Here is a 17,285-nt window from a genome sequence, read left to right as displayed (position 1 = left end):
AGGCATGCACACTTTGCCATACATGACATGAGGATCTGTTTCTCCAACAGCCTGTCTCTAGCATACAAGTCACGAGCCTCCTGCCTCTGGAATGAAATAGTTGTGCCTTTTCTTTTCATATTGAGAGTTTTGGACAGTGGGCAGCTGGTAAAGAGGGCTTGCCAGGGCTGCACAGTGGACAGGAGAGGGGACAGGAGAACTGGATAGAAGTTCTAGGGGGGTGCTTGGACCTCTTAGCAGGAGCAGCCCTGTCACGCTCCTTTGGCATGGTCATGCCAGCATGCAGGAGGGTGTGATCAGATACAGGAGAAACGAGGCGGTTCTCTTTGGTGGCAGCAGTGAGCATGATGCTACATGTATTTAGTTGTCAGCATTGTGGAATCTTCAGGGCCCCTTTGGACTTGGGGTACCTCAGTGTACATAGCTGTCTCTGGGTCATACCTTGAGATGGTTTTTGAGTTCATGTACTCAAGGACCACCTGTTAAGTACCTATTGTATGCCTCAGGGAGTGCTGGCATGGCAGAAATTGCAGTCCTTATGCTCACCATGGGTTCCTTCCAGAAACACGTCCCAGATTGTCCCTTTCTGTAGAAACTTGCCTTTCTCTTCAGGAGGCTCCATCTTCTCCTAGGCTTCAGGGCCAGAGATTTTTCCACCTAGGGTCAACTGAGTTTAAGGAATCAGAACTGTAATATGTTACCCCTGTTTTTAGGGGAAGCTGAGGCAGGAGGGAGAATGGCTGCCCAGGGCACACAGCAAGCTCGTGGCCTAATTCAGCGTCCTTATACCATATCCAGGTTTCTTTCCACTGTGCGGGGGGTGATCCCATGACTGGGGGACTCTTTGCTCCTGTACTATCACTCCTGATATGCTACAGTAGGGCAGCCACCACTGACTGCCCCAAAAGTGGCTCTAAAATTCAGGGTCCCTGATCCTTAGACCATGAAGAGCAAAATCCTGTTCCATGTGCCTGTTCCTAGGATCTACATCCTGGATCTGACTTCAAGGGCTTGAGGTGTATCCAGCTGTTTGAACAAGCTAAAGGAGAGTAGAGTAGAAAGGATGGACCCCAGGTACCCTGTTAAGCAGTGGCATGGGCTACCCTAGACCCAGGCAGGTGGCTATGCATCCTATATTGAGGAGGATGAACCCAGTCCAGGGGGAACAGTCCTGAGGCAGCAGAGTCCTGACCACAGGGACTGTTGAAGAGCCACATGGTTTTAGTGACACTCTGACACTTTGGAGGGAGTGCCATAAAGTGAGCATTGTACTCTAGGGCCCCCCTGACCGGTACTCCTGCTTACCAGGCACTGACACTGTTACTTAATATCTTTGTGCCCTTTGCTCCTTGTCAGCACAATAGGGAAATAATGGTGTGTAGCTCACAGAACCATGAGGAAGAGAATGAGTTAGTGTGTTTAGAATAGTTTTGGGCTATGGGCATATAGGAAGTACAGTACAACCTTATTTTTATTCCAACAGCAATTCCTAGGCAATGATTCCATTGTTTGACCTTAATACACAGCAATGCCTGGGGGCTCCACCCTAGGAGCCTCCCAGGAGAGGGTTAGTTACATGGAGTGGAGAGCACTTAGATCATGAGGGTGGTGGATTCTAGTAGGGTACACAGTGTGTGTTCTGGGCACTGCCTGGCACAAGGTTTCCTATAAGTTAAAGTGCAGGGTAGAATCCTCCTCACCAGGAGGGAGTGTGCATCTTTCTTGTGCTTTGGAGGTTTTTGTTCTTTACTGGGAGTCTTCTGGGCTCAACAGCTGTGAACCAGGCCAGGGCTAATTGTATCTCCAATCCTGGTTCCTTGTGGTTTCTTGGGCTGGTTGAAGGCTCCTCCTGCAGGTCATTCCCAGTCCCCTCTTTTAAGATCATTCCTTACTGACGCTGTTCACCAGGGATCCCTGTAGGCAGGGGTGCGTGCCCGTGGCACTAGGCCCTGCTGGATAGGAAATCAATGCGTGAGGCTGTGGGTCACCCCCTGCCTGCCACGCCCTGTCACCGCACAGGCAGTCTGAGTGAGTTTGCATTGATTTCTCCTCACTGGTCAGGTCTCTTGAGGATATTTCCCTTCCTGCAAGGCATTGGCAGAGGCGGTGGGATTACTGATGAGGTGGTGGGGGTCTCTAGGGCAGCCTGGGGGCCATTTATCTCTTGTCATTCACCTGCTTTTCTACCACAAACTTCTGATGTCCTCTGAAGTCCTGAGGAGAATTTTGAGGTGAGAGGTGGTGGAGAAATTGGAGAAGTGTCTATGTGAGAGGCGGGGCCAGGCAGACAGGAGCAGAGGTTCAGGTCTTCCACCCAGAGACTTTCAGTCCTATCAGCTAGATTCTTCTGGCAACATTATGTGAGGCAAAGGGGGAAATCATAAGTGAATTGGACAGAGCCAGTATGGGTCTCCAAGAGACCAGAGTCTAGCCCTAGGTCTGTCACACGCTTTGATTTCCCAGAAGGGAGTTCCATGTTGCTGGGCTAGCTACACTAGAGTTCTCTTGTGAAGTAAGGAAGTTGTACAAACAATCATGGTAGAACCCCTGCCTTCAGATTCTCTGATTTGTGCTTGACCTTCTGAGGGCTATTCTTCTTTGTCCTTCTTTCCAAACCCCTTTGAAGAAAGTTGGTCATGCAGGACAGTAACATGAAGAGTGTCCTATCTGCTATAGTTGGCAAGAAATAACTTGTCCTTATGAAACACTGACTTTTTCATCTCTCACTTGCCTGCACAGCATTTTCCACTTTGGGAAGGGCCACCCTGCGTCTTACCACCTTGATTTCACGGGGTTCAGTGGGACTTTCTCTGGCAGCGTCGCTGCCTGTTGGGAGTGCTCTGCCTAAGAGGAACCCTTGTCTTATGCTTGTCTCTCTTCCAGGTGAGGAATTCTATGAAGCTTCACCCTACGAGCCCGTGACCTCACGCCTCTCTGACATCTTCAGGCTTGCTTCAATCTTCTCAGGTAAGTGGCTCTTGCTGGAGCTTACCCTGTTTCCCCCTCATCCCTGTGGTGTGGCCCAGGTAGCCCTGGGCTTGAATTTTGGGCATCCTGGACTTCTGTTAGTTCTGCTCTCTGTCTGCATGTTCATTACTAGTTTTGAGCCTTGGCTCCTGGCTTGTAGGATGCTGTCTTGGCCTCCCTACCTCAGCAGTTTTCTGAGGTGAGGCATTTGAGGACCTTGCTTGGTACCATGGCGGTCAAGGATGGTTCTTGAATGTAAAACCTGATGCCCCTCTCCTGTTTTGTCATCCATCTTACCCCTGCTTCTTCTTCCTACTTCCCTGTCTCTTTTGTTTGGGGTTTTCCTTAGCTGGGTACTTCTTTGTGCCTCAGTTTCCTCACTTGTGAAGTGGAGACAGTAAAAGCCCCTATCTGCGTGGGTTGGTTGTGAGGTCTAAATAAGTTGGTGGTTGGGGAAGCAGGGGAGATGCTGGAGGATTCTTGTGAGCCTTCTAGAAATGCTGGCCATGGTTATTGGTATAGATTAAGGCTTTTCCATCCCCAAACCCTTGAATCTAAAATGCTCCCAAATCCAAAATATTTTGAGTACTGAGATGATGCTATAGTGGAAAATTCTACACCTGACCTTATGTGATAGACCACAGTGTATTGAAATTATTATATAATCTTCCCTTCAGTCTGTATTGAGTGTGTGTGAAACATAAATGAATTTTGTGTTCAGGCCTCACTCATCTCTGTGATATCTCATTCTGTATATACAAATATCCCCAAATCTGCAGCAGTCTGAAATCCTGAGCACATCTGGTGTTGAGTGGTTCAGATAAGAGATACTCAGTTAAATTTGTGTCACCACTATCCAGTCTGTTCTGGTTTTCCCTCCATTACTTGAGCTGCTAGAGAGGCATCTGAGGGGGGAATTTCCTGCCCCTGGGTCATTCCCTACCCTGGCCTTTCTTGGGGAATTGTGCTCTAGCTTTGTCTGCTGGACCCACGCTTAAGAACTGAATGAGGACTGAAGAAAGGACTCATTTGACAAAGCACTTGCTTTGCAAGCTCAAGAACCTGAGTTCGATTCCCAGAACACGTACAAATACTAAGCATGAAAATGTAAGCTTGTAATCCCAGTGCTTCAGAAGGGAGACAGGAGGATCTCTGGGGCTTGCTGGGCTGCTGGCCTGAGCCCAATTGGTGAACTCCAGGTCAGTGCGAGACTCTATTTCAAAGGAGGTGGATGGCATTCTTGAGGGTGACACTCAAAGTTATTTATGGCCTCTACATGTACACATACCTGTACACACATTCATAAATGATTTAGAAAAAAAGGCCATGTAAGGGTTATGTTTTCTTTTTGGTGTTGCTCCCTCTGGTGTTTGAGTGGGCCTGGGGTCAGACATATCCCATCTTGGAAGTACTCAGGGAATGGCTGTCAACTCTTTCAGGATCAAGTGACCAGATGGAGCCTGTTCTCAGGGTCTCTGAGTATAGGGATCTGGCCTCCAGATTTAGAGACAGTTTTGCAGCAGACTTTGGAATCTTCTGAGGCTCCTCTTGCTCTGAACCTGGGTTTCTTAGTAGTAGCACTTTGGCCCTGGCAATGCCTTCTTGTGAGAAGAACCATCCTGTGTATGGTAGAATGTTTAGCATTATCCCTAAAGTTGTCTTCAGGTGAACTTACACATCCCCAAGGTGTGACAACCAGAAATGTCTCCAGACATTGCCAAATGTCTCCTGGAGAGTAGAGCCACTGAAGGTTGAGAAGCGCTCCAAACTGTGAGTCAGAAGGCTTTCTAGTGGCACTTTATCTCTAAGACAACATATCGTGATTAAAATTTGTCATTATCATCCTCCTAAGGGGGAAAATAATTGCTCCAAATTAGAGAAATTAAATACCAAGAAATAAAATTTGTGTCACAGGATTGAGTTTTGGATGACCAGCAGCTGCTGCAATATCTATTTTTCCCTACTTGAGGACTAATTATTACTACTGCGACATGATGCCTCCTCCCAACCCCCACTGAAGATATCTGCTCTTGATGATTATGAAGGAATGATATGTGTGTCCCTGATGGGAGACTCTGGTCCGTGTGTTGGTTGTGTTCTGTCTCTATAACAAATACTTGATATCACTGATTCACAGAGGAAAGGGTCACTCTGGCTTACAGGTTTTGAGGTTTTAGTCCTCGATTGCTTCATTTGCTGCTTGGGGGCCATCACAACACATTCTGATAGGGTGTGGGATGGAGCCAAATGGCTTACCTCATTTCTGGGAAGCAAAATAGAGGAAGAGACAGTTACAGGGATTCAATAATCTCCCTCCATGGCACATCCTCAGTTTTTGAAGTTTCTACTGTATCCCATAGTGCCAATCTGGGTCTTTCATACATAGGCCTTTGGGGCCATTTAAGGTGTAAACCGTAGAGCTAGGCATAGTAGAACATGCTGGTAATCTTAAAATTCAGGAGATAGAAGCAGGAGGATTGCTAGTTCAAGGCTGGCCTGGGCTACATAGTGAGTTTCAAGGAAGCCTAGGTTGACAGAGTGAGACCCTGTCTCAACAAAACAAAATAAAATATTCAAACTATTAAAGCCAGAGAGTGGCTATCTAAACAAGGCCTTGGGCCCTGGTGGTTGTTGGGGATGGTGAAAGTGGATGATGATCTCAAAGCTGGTCAGTTGCAGTGAGCACCTTGCCCTTGGCTCCCACTATCAGTAGTGCCCTAGCAGTAGTCTTGGGCTTAGAGCAGGCTCCCTTCTGGTCTACCTGTGGGTACAATTTTAGCTCCCTTATTAATCTTACCTATCCTATAAGGTTGGGTTAGACCATAGATTAACTGAAGTTCCTTGCAACTGATATTCTGAGTTTCACAGATTCTGCTTAGTTTGGAGTAGAAATCCTCCTTGGTTTAGTCATCTTGAGACAGTGTTCTTGGACTCAGGTATAGGATGAGGGTATTGTTGGCATCTGCCTGCTGTGGTGGGCACACCCTGTGGGCCTAAATGCATCCAGTGTGCCTGATACCTGTTGCTCAGGTAGCTGCTGATGACTTACAGTGTGGGCAGGTCCTGTTAGGTTTGCTTTGTGAATGCTGGAGCTCCAAGGACCTCACCTTAACCCAGGACCCTGTTGCTGACTGGACTCAACCCTTAAGAATCTTCCTAGTAGAAAACCTTTACACGATGGGCCCGACACTCTGTGGGACAAAGATGTTGACAAGACAAATGAGGAAATTACTTGATGTGCAGCTTACCAAGTGGCATCTTGAGATTCGGGCCTGGTACAGCTTTGGAAATCTGTGCTCTGGCCCATTACCCACCATGAGGGTTGGGCTTTGGGTGATTTGTTATGGTTTGGGTGTGAATGTTTCTCATAGGCTCATGTGTTTGAGCACTTGACCTCCAGCTGGTGGTATACTGTTTCAGGAGGCTGTGGAGCCTTTGGAGGTGGAGGAAGTGTGGCTGGTGGAGGTAGGTCACTAGGGCTGGGTCTTTTTATAGTCCAGCTTTGCTTCTAGTTTTACTGCTCAGACTCCTGCTCCATGCAGGAAACCTGTTACTGCAAGCTCCCACTGCCATGGACTAATCCACTCCAGCCTCTGTGCCTTTCCTGTCATGATGCACTGTATCCTCTCAAACTATGAGCCCAAACAAATCCTTCCTCCTTTAAGTGACTTCTTCAAGTTTTTGGTTACAATAACAAGAAAAGTAACTAAGACATGGTCCTGTTGACTTTCTTCCACTCAGAGCAGCCCTGAAATTGGGTCAATGGGCAGCTCTGTCTGGAGAGACTTGGCCACAGCAAGGGAGGGAAGGCCTGGGTCATTCTACTAGGAATCCACACAGGCCATTGTGGAGAGTTCGGCCAAAAGAAGGCAGGAACCAGAACCAGGAGGCCAGATTCCAGTGTAGTCTGTGCCATCTTCCATGGGGTTTTGGGCACATGGCTTCCCAGCTTCAGACCTCAAGCTTCTTTTCTGAAGGATTAAGACCTGAGCTAGAGCTCCCCACCCTTTGTTCCAAGAACATACACAGAAAGTGGTAATACTGCTAGGCTGGGCAGATCAGCTTGGAGCTCAGGCTGTCACAGGTCCCTGTCTGGCTCTCTGTGGCTGGTAAGTCTTGGCTTAGGTGGCTTCAGGTCCTGTATCAGACAGAGCTTTGGGATTGTAAAGATGCCGCCCTGAAGGATTGCATGCAGTGGATGGGAAACTGTTCCCAACTACCACACATCCCTGTATGGATGTGTGCAGCACCCCACTGCCATTTCTCTTTGAAGCCTGTGTTGGGGGGCACAGGGCCTGTGTAGCCTCCTCTTGGCTCACAACCCCCATCTGAATCATTGGGGAAAGGAGGCCATTGTTTCTTTGGGGCCCACCTGCCTTTATCTTTTATCATCTCCTCTTGGACATTTGGAATTGTGTTTGTTATAGGGGCCCCTGGAGCATGAACTCTTCATCTCTGTTTGGGTTCTTGGAAAGTTCTGTTGGGAATCAGCTGGCAAGGAAAGCTGCCAGGATTCCTGAGACACCCTTTGCTTACCAGAGGCCCTGGGGAAGGCAGTGCCTCAGCCCTTCCCTCATTTCTATCTAGTCCCACCTGACAGGCCCTGAGTTCAATGATGGATCAGTCAGTCCTGGTCCAAGGCCAGGCAGGGGAAGTTTGGCTATGACCTGACCACAGTAACAGGGATGTTGGAAGCCTTAAATGTCCTTCCCTCACTTTGACATTAGAAGAGAGATTTCATGGAAAAGAAGTGAGGCTTACCTTGTTTCTTGAATTCAGACTATTCTTGAAACATAAAACAGGTCATTTCAAAAGGCACATGGTGTAGGCGATAAGTGTGGGCTAGCAGTTCTAAACTCCAGTCCTGGCTTGGCCTCTGAGGAATGTGTTGATCAGCTTTCCCATCATTGTGACAAAACACCTGAGATAACAACTAATAAGGAAGAAAAGTTTATTTTGGCTCATGGTTTCAGTCTGTGGTAAGGTGTTTGTACTCCATAGTGGGAGTGTGTGGTAGAGGAAACTGCTCACCTGATAGTGGCTGGGAAGCAAAGAGAGAAAGGAAGGGACTGTAGTCCTAATATCTCCTTCATGGGCATGCTCCATGGGCTAACTTCCTCCCACCAGCCCTCATCTTCTATCAACTCCAAGTAGCACCAGTCTGGCAACTAAACCTGTAACAACTGGTCCTTTTGGGGGCCATTAAAGATCGTAATCATAATAGAGTATTTGCTCTTGGGCCTCAGTGTGGTCTTTTTGTCCTGGGGTGGCTGCATTTGTAAGATGGGCATATGCTATGTACTTCTAGGGTTGATGAAGAGGCTTCAGTAAGAATGGGTGCAGGAAATGCACTTGCTTGGTGTTTGGCCATCTGCCAAGTTGGTCTCTCAGGTGGGCCTGTGCAATAGAGGTAAGGGGTTGTCTAGAGGATACGAAGGGGTCAAGGTATTGCAATAGAGTGACTCTCTTGTCCTAGGCTTCTGTGATCATGTAATGTACGTGGTGTGTGTGTGTGTGTGTGTGTGTGTGTGTGTGTGTGTGTGTGAGTGTAGGAAAGAGGGAGTGGAAAAGGTAGAGAAGAAAGTGAGAGCTTTTAGGTGGAGAGTTTGCCTGGAAAGATGTTTCAGAAGGATGATCTGGAGCTGAGGGGTGTGGGCCTCAGTGGACATCATTGTGAGAACAAGGAGAACTAAGTGGGCAGGCAGGGGTCTCTCACAGCCATGGGGGGCATGCCAAATGGGCATAGAGAAGCAGTGGGGCAACGGCACCGTCAGTAGGCTCCGCTTTCACACTCTTTTTTAAAAAAAAATTACTTGTCTTTGATGTGTATGTTTTTGTCTGTAAGATGAAGTGCACCCCTCAGGCAATGCCTGTGGAGGTCAGAAGAGGGTGTCAGATCCCCTGGAACTCGGCTTAGAGATGGTTGTGAGCCACTTTGTGGGTACTGAGAATCAAACCTGGGTCCTCTGCAAGAGCAGTTAGTGCTTTTAATTGCTGAGCCATATCTCCAGTCCCATTTGCCTCTATATTCTGGGTGAGACTCCAGAGGTCTCCAGGACCTCCCCATCCCATGCAAGCATTGCCTGAGCTACAGAAGCACACTTTTGACACCTTTCCCCCTCTGTAGTTGGAAAGGACATTAAATACCTAACAGTAAAGTAAACTGTGGTCCAACAAGAAGGGATAGACATAGACCAGGGTTCACATCCCACTTCCAGCTTGGCCCAGCTCGTACCTTAGACAAATGCCTCATTACTAAGCCCTGGTTTCTTTCTGGTTAATATGGACCAGCAGAAACACCTGTCTTCTAGGAGTTTTGCAAAGATCCAATGAAATAATGCAGGTAAGCACTTGGCACAGTGCCTGGCATGTAGCACAGAAATAGGTCAGCCATTTAGAAATGATCATAGAGTGACTTATCCAAGGTCAGGTGGCAGATGGTGGCAGAGTTGGTCTAGGTGGCATGTGGGAAATGGTTGTATGCTTCTTGTTGACTTGATGATACCTCCTGTAGCAGGCTAGTGCTTGTTGGGGCTGGAGTGGCAGGGTGATTGTTTTAGAGGGCTCAGTGGAAATCTTGGGAAACGATGGCCTTCTAGTGACTGAGTGGGGACAGATGGTAGCTGGGGAAGACCTAAAGTCAAGGGGTTTTCTATGGTTTTGGGGGAGACGGTTGGCTGTGTCTACTTTGACTGGCTGTCTTGCTTGGTCAGAGCCTAGAGAGAGCTGAGGATATTCATGCTGGAGGCTCCAGTAGTCTTCTTTTGGGGGGTTCAGGAAAGCAGAGAACTTATACTCAAGACACCTTGCACATGGCCTCTGAGAGGGGAGCACCACTCTTTCCCTGGTGCTGTGGCCTGGTGCTTCATCATCTTGTGTAGTCTTATGTGTTGAGCACGTATGTAATTGTGGTGCTTATCTTTCTGTGTCCTGTGTCCCCTTTCCTCTCTGTTGTTCTCTGGATCCCTGGCTCTGTGCTTTGCCTCTATGCATCTCTTGAGGGTCCTGGGGTGGCAGAAGACACGTGGACTTGGAGGTCAGCTAGTCTTAGCCTTGAATTCTGGCCTCGCTCTGCCAGTTGTGTTATCTCTGGGCCACTCATCTCTCTTGAACCTCCTTTTTCTCATCTGTAAATGGAGTAGGTCAGCTGACCTGTGAAGACTGGTGATGACAGACAGGCAGCCCCTCATGTGGCGTCTGGCATGCAGGAGCACCCTGGATGATAGTCATTGGGGTCACTGTCTGGGGACTGAAGGGAGAGACTGACTCCGTAGGAATGTTACACCTGCCCAGGAAAAGGTAACAGAAATCCAAGCAACTGCTGAGTTGTTCCATGTGTGCTGGATCTTAGGAATTCTGAGGTATAGAGATGAGATATGGCTTGCTGGGGCACAGGAAGTACTCACAGAGGAGGTGGGATCAGAGTGGGCCCTAAGATGAGTATCAGTTTTTTCAGCCTGTATAGAATGTGTGCTGGAGACATGTACAGTCCACTGCTGTACAAAGTGAGACCTGTGACCTCACTGTCAAAGGGGACACACACTCAGTGGGGACACCATGTGAGTGGTTTATTGTCTGTGTGGTGCAGATTGAGTTCTGCCACAGACTTCAGAGGAAGCAGAAATCAGTGGAGCCTGTGGACATCAGCTTGGGATGGTCTTGGAAGGAGAAGAAAAGGGAACTGGAGGATGACATTTCTTATTTTCCTTTCCCTTTCTCTCTTTGTATGTTTATGTGTGTTCATGTATATACATAGTCATCTGTGTGTGTGCAGGTATACTTGCAGAAGTATGTATGTGCATGTGGAGGCCAGAGGTCAACCTTGGGTGTTGTTCCTCAAGTGCTTTCAACCTTGGTTTTTGAGACAGGGTCTGTCATTGACTTGGGACTTACTGAGCAGGTGAGTCTGGATGGCCAGTGAGCTCCAAGAGCCTGTCTGTCTTTGCTTCCCCCCACACTGATTACAGATGTGTGTGCCTCCACACATGGCTTTTTTTTATATGGGTTCTGTAGTTTGAACTTGGGCCCTCATGGTTGTATGGTAAACACTTCAGTGACTGATCTTTCTGGCTCTGACATCTCTGACAGCCTCATGGTTGGGAGGCCTGGCTAAGCTTACAATAAGGACATGCCAAGTCTTCTGAGCCTGGTGAGCTCAAGGGACAGTGAATAGTGGCCCTTGTGACAGTCGGGAAGTGTCCTCTCTGCGTCTCCTCCTTCAAAGCTCCTGCTCAGGATTTCTCCATGACAGAGCTTGAGGTGGTCACATGGTTAAGGGGGCTGAGGCTCTAAGGAGTGGAGAAGGGATTTATCCCTGGGCTCCAAAGTCAGTCCCTTGTGAAGAGCACTCAGTGGCCCTGGATGGAGTATTGGACTAGGTCAGCCTAGGGAAGCCCCTGTTACCTTAGCCTACTCCTTCTAGCTCCCTGGCCCACTGTGGCAGGTGTGGGATTTTGCACCTGGGTTGTATGGAGGGATGGGGAGCTTAGGCTTTAATGTCTGGAGGCTGGGTTGTGCAAGCCAAAGACCCCTATGAGACAGCCATGGAATAGAGGATGCAGGTGGGTGGGTGGGAGGAGCTGAGGGCGCAGCCTCTCCCTGCCCTCTTCATGGTGGCTCAGGCGATAAACTGCTTATCCTCAGGTTGTCTCCCTGAGCCGAATGCAGAAGTATGTTATTTAAATTTCAAAATCACATTCTTCTAACAGCTGTCAGAATCTCTGAATGTCAATGAAAATTGGGCTTTAGCAGCAGCTCTGAAACCCCCACCACCCCTGCTTACCGTTTTCAGGGGGAACACTGCTGGCCAAGGTGAGGAGGGGTGGGAAGATGGGACTGTCACCTGTCTAGGGGGGTGTGGAGAGGGAGTGACCCATTGCTGTGGCTGGGACCAGCAGAGGCTGAGCCAGCATCCCCACCTATGGGTGCAGAAGTGTAGAGATCTATGCCTCCCATCTCTTTCCATTTTCTTTCTCCTGTAAAAGCTGGGGGACCTCAGGTTCCTGTCACAAGTAGAAGGATTTGTTATCACTGAGTGGTGTGAGCAGGGTGTTGCTGACTTCATCTCTGGTTGCTTTTGTGTCCAAGGAAGAAACTGTTAGGGAAAAAGAACCAACAGAGAAGAAATTTAATCATAAAAAGGCTTTTTAATGGTGGAACTTCAGGTGCTGTGACTTGGATGAGATGTTTTTGGGTGAAGGAATTTTTTGGTGTTCTTCAGGTAACATCATGCAGGCTGCCATCTGCTTGCTTTTGTGCATGATGAGCTCCTCTGGCAGCTGACGTGTGGGGTGGCTCTAGGTTGGACCCTTTGTGCCTTCCCCAGCTCCTGAGCTGGTTTTCTGGATTCTGCACACCTCGAGTTGGCTCCTGGCTTAGCCATTAGCTTCACCTACTCTTGTTTATCCCAATAGAAGATAGGGCATGAGTGATGTGAGTCCTGCACTGGGAACTCTCCTCTCCACCAAGCCATCCATCCATATGCTTCCGTGTCCTGTGGAGAGAAAGGACTACAGTGAGGACAGAGGTCAGTGTGGAGCTAGAGTCTAGTGAGTAGCAGGGGCAGTGTGTGTGTGCCATATATGTGCTGTGTGTGCGTGCGTGTGAGGTGGCGTGTGTGGGCAATGTGTGTGGAACATGCGTATATATGTCAGTGTGCTTGTGGGGTGGTATGTATATGCATATAGATATGTGTGTATCAGGGTGCATACCAGTGGCATGTATCTGTCGGGATGGTATGTATATATAAGTGTGTGAAGCTATGTGTAAATTAGTACATGTGGTATAATGTATGTGTGGTAAAGTGTATGTATGGAGTGGGTTTATGTGTGTTTAATGTATATGGGTGTTTAATGTGTATGTGTGTGCAGGCTCTTGTGTGTGTGTGTGTGTGTGTAGGCTGTGTGAGTTAGTATGTGGGTGCGGGGGATTGTATGTGTGCATGGGGCAGTTTGCGTATGTGGGGTGATATGTGTGTATAATAAATATATGTCAGTATGTATGTGTGTGTGGTGAGTGTATGTAGGCCATGTGTGATTATGTATAGGGAATGTGTGTTTAATGTGTGTACTAGTGTATGTAGTTATATAGATGTGGGTTTCCCAGAATGTAGGGTGGCTTGTACGGTTTTTATGTGGCTAGTGTGTGTGTGGTGTTGTATGCATGTTTAACACTTGTGTAAGTGTGTGTGAGATGTTACATGCATGTTTAACATGACTGTGTCAATGTGTGTGTGAGGTGTTGTGTTCATGTTTAACATGAGTGTATTAGTGTGTGTGTGGCAGTGGTATGTGAGGCATTGTTTTTGTGTTTAACATGAGTGTGTCAGTGTGTGTGTGGTGGTGTGTGTGAGGTGATGTGTGTGAGGTGTTGTGTGCATGGTTAACATGAGTCTTCCAGTGTGTGTGTGGTGGTATATGTGAGATGTTGTGTGTGTATTTAACTTGAGTTTGTCCGTGTGTGTGAGGTGATGTGTGTGAGGTGTTGTACGCATGTTTAACATGAATATGTGTGTATGGTGGTGGTGTATGTGAAGTGTTGTGTGAATGTTTAACATGAGTGTGTCTCTGTGTGTGCTGGTGTGTGTGGGAATGGCTGTGAGTTTGGAGCAGCAGCTCTTTGCCTCCAGGTAGGAAGAGGAGGTGCCTGAGTCAGGGTGGCCTGGGTGGAAAGGTAGAGACTGGAACTCTTGCTCCCCTAAGCTGCTTCCCCTCAAGGAGTGGCCACTCGCCTCAATCCCCTTTCTTGTCTTTCTGGAAAGTTCTGAGGAGGTGGTCTAGGGCTGAAGCCCGAGGAGTGCTACCATTTTGACCTGGTCCACAAAACTAATGAGAACAGTATGGGAAATCTCGGGCATCCGGGTCTGGAGGCTGTTTCCACAGGCTCTGGATGCTCTGGTGCCTCTCCTAGGAGTTGTTTGTCCTCAAATCTTCATAGAGAATCCTGGGACACTGTGCCCTGATCTAGGTGCTGAGGATGTGCCTATAACAGAAACCAAAGGCTGCTCTTATGGAGTTAATGTGCTGGAGGAAGAGGAAAACAGAAACAGGCCTAGGGACAAATTAACATGAAAAATATTGTTGTGATGAATGCCAAGCAGACCCTAAAATAAGATGATGGGGCACGGTAATTAGGAATTCCCAACTCTGGCTTAGAGGAAGGACCCAGCATGGGGAGATCAGGGGAGTGGCAGGATCGGGAGAGGAAGGGAAAGATCCTGGTGGGGACCCATGTGTAGAGGTGGGACTTGTGGAAGGCTACACAGCTACGCCTCTGAGTGAAGTAGAAGTCTAGGAGGGGGTGCTGAGGCAGGTGGGGTGGATCACTAAATTGATACGAATCAAGTTAGGAGTTGGAATTTTATTGGAGGAATGATGGGAAGCCATTGGGGGGATTTTAGATCATTGAGCAGCACAGTGTGATCAATGCATTTGAAAGATATGCACTATGGGAGAGAGGACGGTGAGGAGGAGGCAGGGGCATGGAAAAGAGTGGAAGCAGGGCCACCAGTTAAGAAGTTGCTGCAAGGGTCCAGGTAAGGAACAGAGAGTCAGAGGAGAGATGGAGAGAGTACATGGGCCTGGTGTAGACTGTGCAGGTGGTGCTGAGTGGATGAGGAGCTACAGCTTTGGCTAGCTCCATTTTTGTTTCGCGCAACTGTGATGCTGCCATTTATTAAGATGGCAAAGATGAGGGAAGAGATAGGGGTAGATTGGGAAGAAATGAAAAGTTCACCTTAGTCTGTGTTAGGGTTGAAATGCCAGATAGACCTCCATCAGGAAATGTTAGAGTCAGGGGAGATCTATAGAGCAGCATTAGCATATAGCTGGTGTTTTAAGTTGTGGAAACATGAGTTCATAGTCCGAGAAAGAGAAGGAGGTTGGGGCTTTAAAAGTAGAGGACTGAGATGAGGGCCAGAGAGGAAGAGAAGCAGCCAGGAGTGTCTGGGAGATGGGGCGGGCACTGGCTAGAAAGTGACAGGGTGCCAGTACAGCTGAAGGTTAAGCAAGAGAGGCTTCGAGGCATGACCACCCCTCTTGGCCACATGGAGCTCCCAAGACTCCTACTGAATGCTTAGGGAGGGTAAGGTGGGTGAGTGGGTGGATTTGGAGACATCACCCTTTCAGGCTTCACTGTGAAGAGGACAGCTGAAAAGGGGCACTGGAGGGTTAAGGGGAAGTTTTTCTGTTTGGGGGGGTGGGTAGTAATGTCAGCACATCTATTGATGACTGGATATGGAACATAACAGAAAGAAGTTGAAGGGCACAAGAGGGCAGTGGGGGGAGGTGTCAAGAGGGTTGTACTTGAGCAGTGTTGGGGCATAGGACCTACAGTATGGCACACACACACACATAGGAGGCAGAGCCATCTTTGACAGGCAGGGACATGTCTCCTTCCTTAGTACCTGAAGGCAAAGCTGGGTTGCAGGTGAGACGAATTAGTTGTTGTCAAAGAAGGAAGGGGAAGGAATTTCTGTGTGAATCTTATATTTTCTTATAAAGTATAAGGCAAGGTGCTGTGATCTCAGTGTTTGTGTATACCCCCGCCCCAATTCATGTATTGAAATCGTAAGGTGATGGTATTAGGAGGTCTTCAAAAGCAAAGTAGATCATGAGATGACTTGGATTAGTGCTTTTGTTTATTATTTTTATTATTACTGTTTTTGAGACAGGGTCTCCCTGTAGCCCCAGCTGGCCTTGAACTCACAGAGATCCTCCTGCCTCTGCTTCCCAAGTGCTGGGATTAAGGTGTGTGCCACCATGCCTGGCCTGTGTATTATTTTTTTATGTGTATGAGTGTATTGCCTGCATGTGTGTAAGTATACCTCTGTTGTGCAATGCCCATGGAAATCAGAAGAGGGTGTCAGATCCCCCGGAACTGGGGCTATGGATGGTACTTAGCTGCCATGCGAGTGCTGGGAATTGAACCCTGGTTCTCTACAAGAGCAGCCAGTGCTCTTAATTGCTGAGCCATCTCTTCAGCCCCTGGGTTAGTGCTTTTGTAAAAGATTGCCAGAGAGCCTTTGTCCATTTGGAGAAAATGAAGGCATAGTGAAAAGTTAGTTGTCTCTGAGCCAGAAAGTCTTGTTCCTCACCAGACATGTGTCTTGGTTTTAACACTTCCCAGCCTCCAGAGATGGTGACTTATAAGTCACCCAGTCTGTGGTATTTTGTTATAGCAGCCTGAACACAGCAAGACGCAATTAGATTAGAACAAAGAAGGAAGAAACAGTGGAGGGAGACTGAGTGAGGAGAATGTGTGAAATGGCCTTTTATAGGATATTTGAGACTCAAGTACAAGAATTTAGAGAGACCAGTCATCCTGGTTGTGTGTTTCTGAGTGACACTCAGCTGCTAGGGACAGGATGGAGTTAGAAAATGACTTGGATTCACCAGGCTTCATGATTAGTGAGCTTATTAGAAGAGGTGCTGAAGAGGTGGCATGTTTACCCAGGGGACAGACAGGACGTTAAGCCTTGGGAAGGATTATTTGAGGATGGGTGGGAATGGTGGAATGGGAACAGGTGGTGAGAGCAATGACCAAGTCTGGGGGAACTTCAGAAATTGCTGGAGTAGGAATTCTCAAGAGGAAGTTGGGAGGCGAGAAGAAGATAGTCCAAGGTTGGGATGTTAATACAGATATCAGTGAAAGTCAGGCCATGGGTCTGTCTGTGGCAGTGGGAAGTGATCATGGGAGGCAGAAAACTGACCCCATGTTGTACAGACCCTCCCTGTTCAGTGGAAGACACAGGATGGTGCCTGGGATGTGGCAAGAGACTGGTGGTAAACCAGATGTGGAGGGAATGGAGAATTAGTAGGTGAAAGCCCCATGGAGGAGTGGGGACGGTGGAGTGGTGGCGTGATCTTCACAGGAAGACAGATGGCACAGAAATGTTGAAAGGAGAGAAGAGGATTTCCAAGCCCACCCTGGTCCTAGAGGTTAGCTGTCCACCAGCTGTCCAATCAGCTCTTCTCTCATAATTAGTGTGTTAAATGAGTAGGTCACTGATTTTATCAAATTTATTAATTTATGCACACTTATTACTTGGAATTATTAAAAAAGTTTTTAGAGGTTCACATCGAATGGTTTCCATGGCTTTTGAGGATTTTTGCAAATGTACTTTGAAACTGTATTTTAGGATGTATGTATTCAGTTTTTTGGAAGTGAAAGGTCATACATTGACGTAGATTTCCCGTCTTTTTCATAATCAGTAAACAAACGTTTAGCTTGTGATTGCAGCTTCACATTTATATACATTCATCATAAATAAAAAATGCCAAGGACAGTCAATCACACCAATACGAAATACCTCAGTTTTA

The 17,285-nt window shown here is 47.7% G+C and overlaps 1 protein-coding gene across 2 annotated transcripts in view; it reads left to right on the top strand.

Annotated features, from left to right (window-relative positions):
• The window catches only part of Gfra2 (GDNF family receptor alpha 2), a 94,978-nt gene that overhangs the window by 8,681 nt on the left and 69,012 nt on the right, over positions 1-17,285 (top strand). Inside the window, exon 3 of one of the 2 annotated variants that reach the window (XM_008850217.2) lies at positions 2,884-2,967. The exons of the other annotated variant lie outside the window; for it this stretch is intronic. Within the exon in view, the coding sequence (XP_008848439.1) occupies positions 2,884-2,967 (84 nt within the window). The remainder of the gene's footprint in view (positions 1-2,883; positions 2,968-17,285) is intronic. 2 annotated transcript variants of the gene reach the window in all.

The sequence above is a fragment of the Nannospalax galili genome, unplaced genomic scaffold (genome assembly GCF_000622305.1).
Source record: "Nannospalax galili isolate Female #2095 unplaced genomic scaffold, S.galili_v1.0 scaffold291, whole genome shotgun sequence".
NCBI lineage: Eukaryota > Metazoa > Chordata > Mammalia > Rodentia > Spalacidae > Nannospalax > Nannospalax galili.
This window is presented reverse-complemented; position numbering and strand designations above follow the sequence as displayed.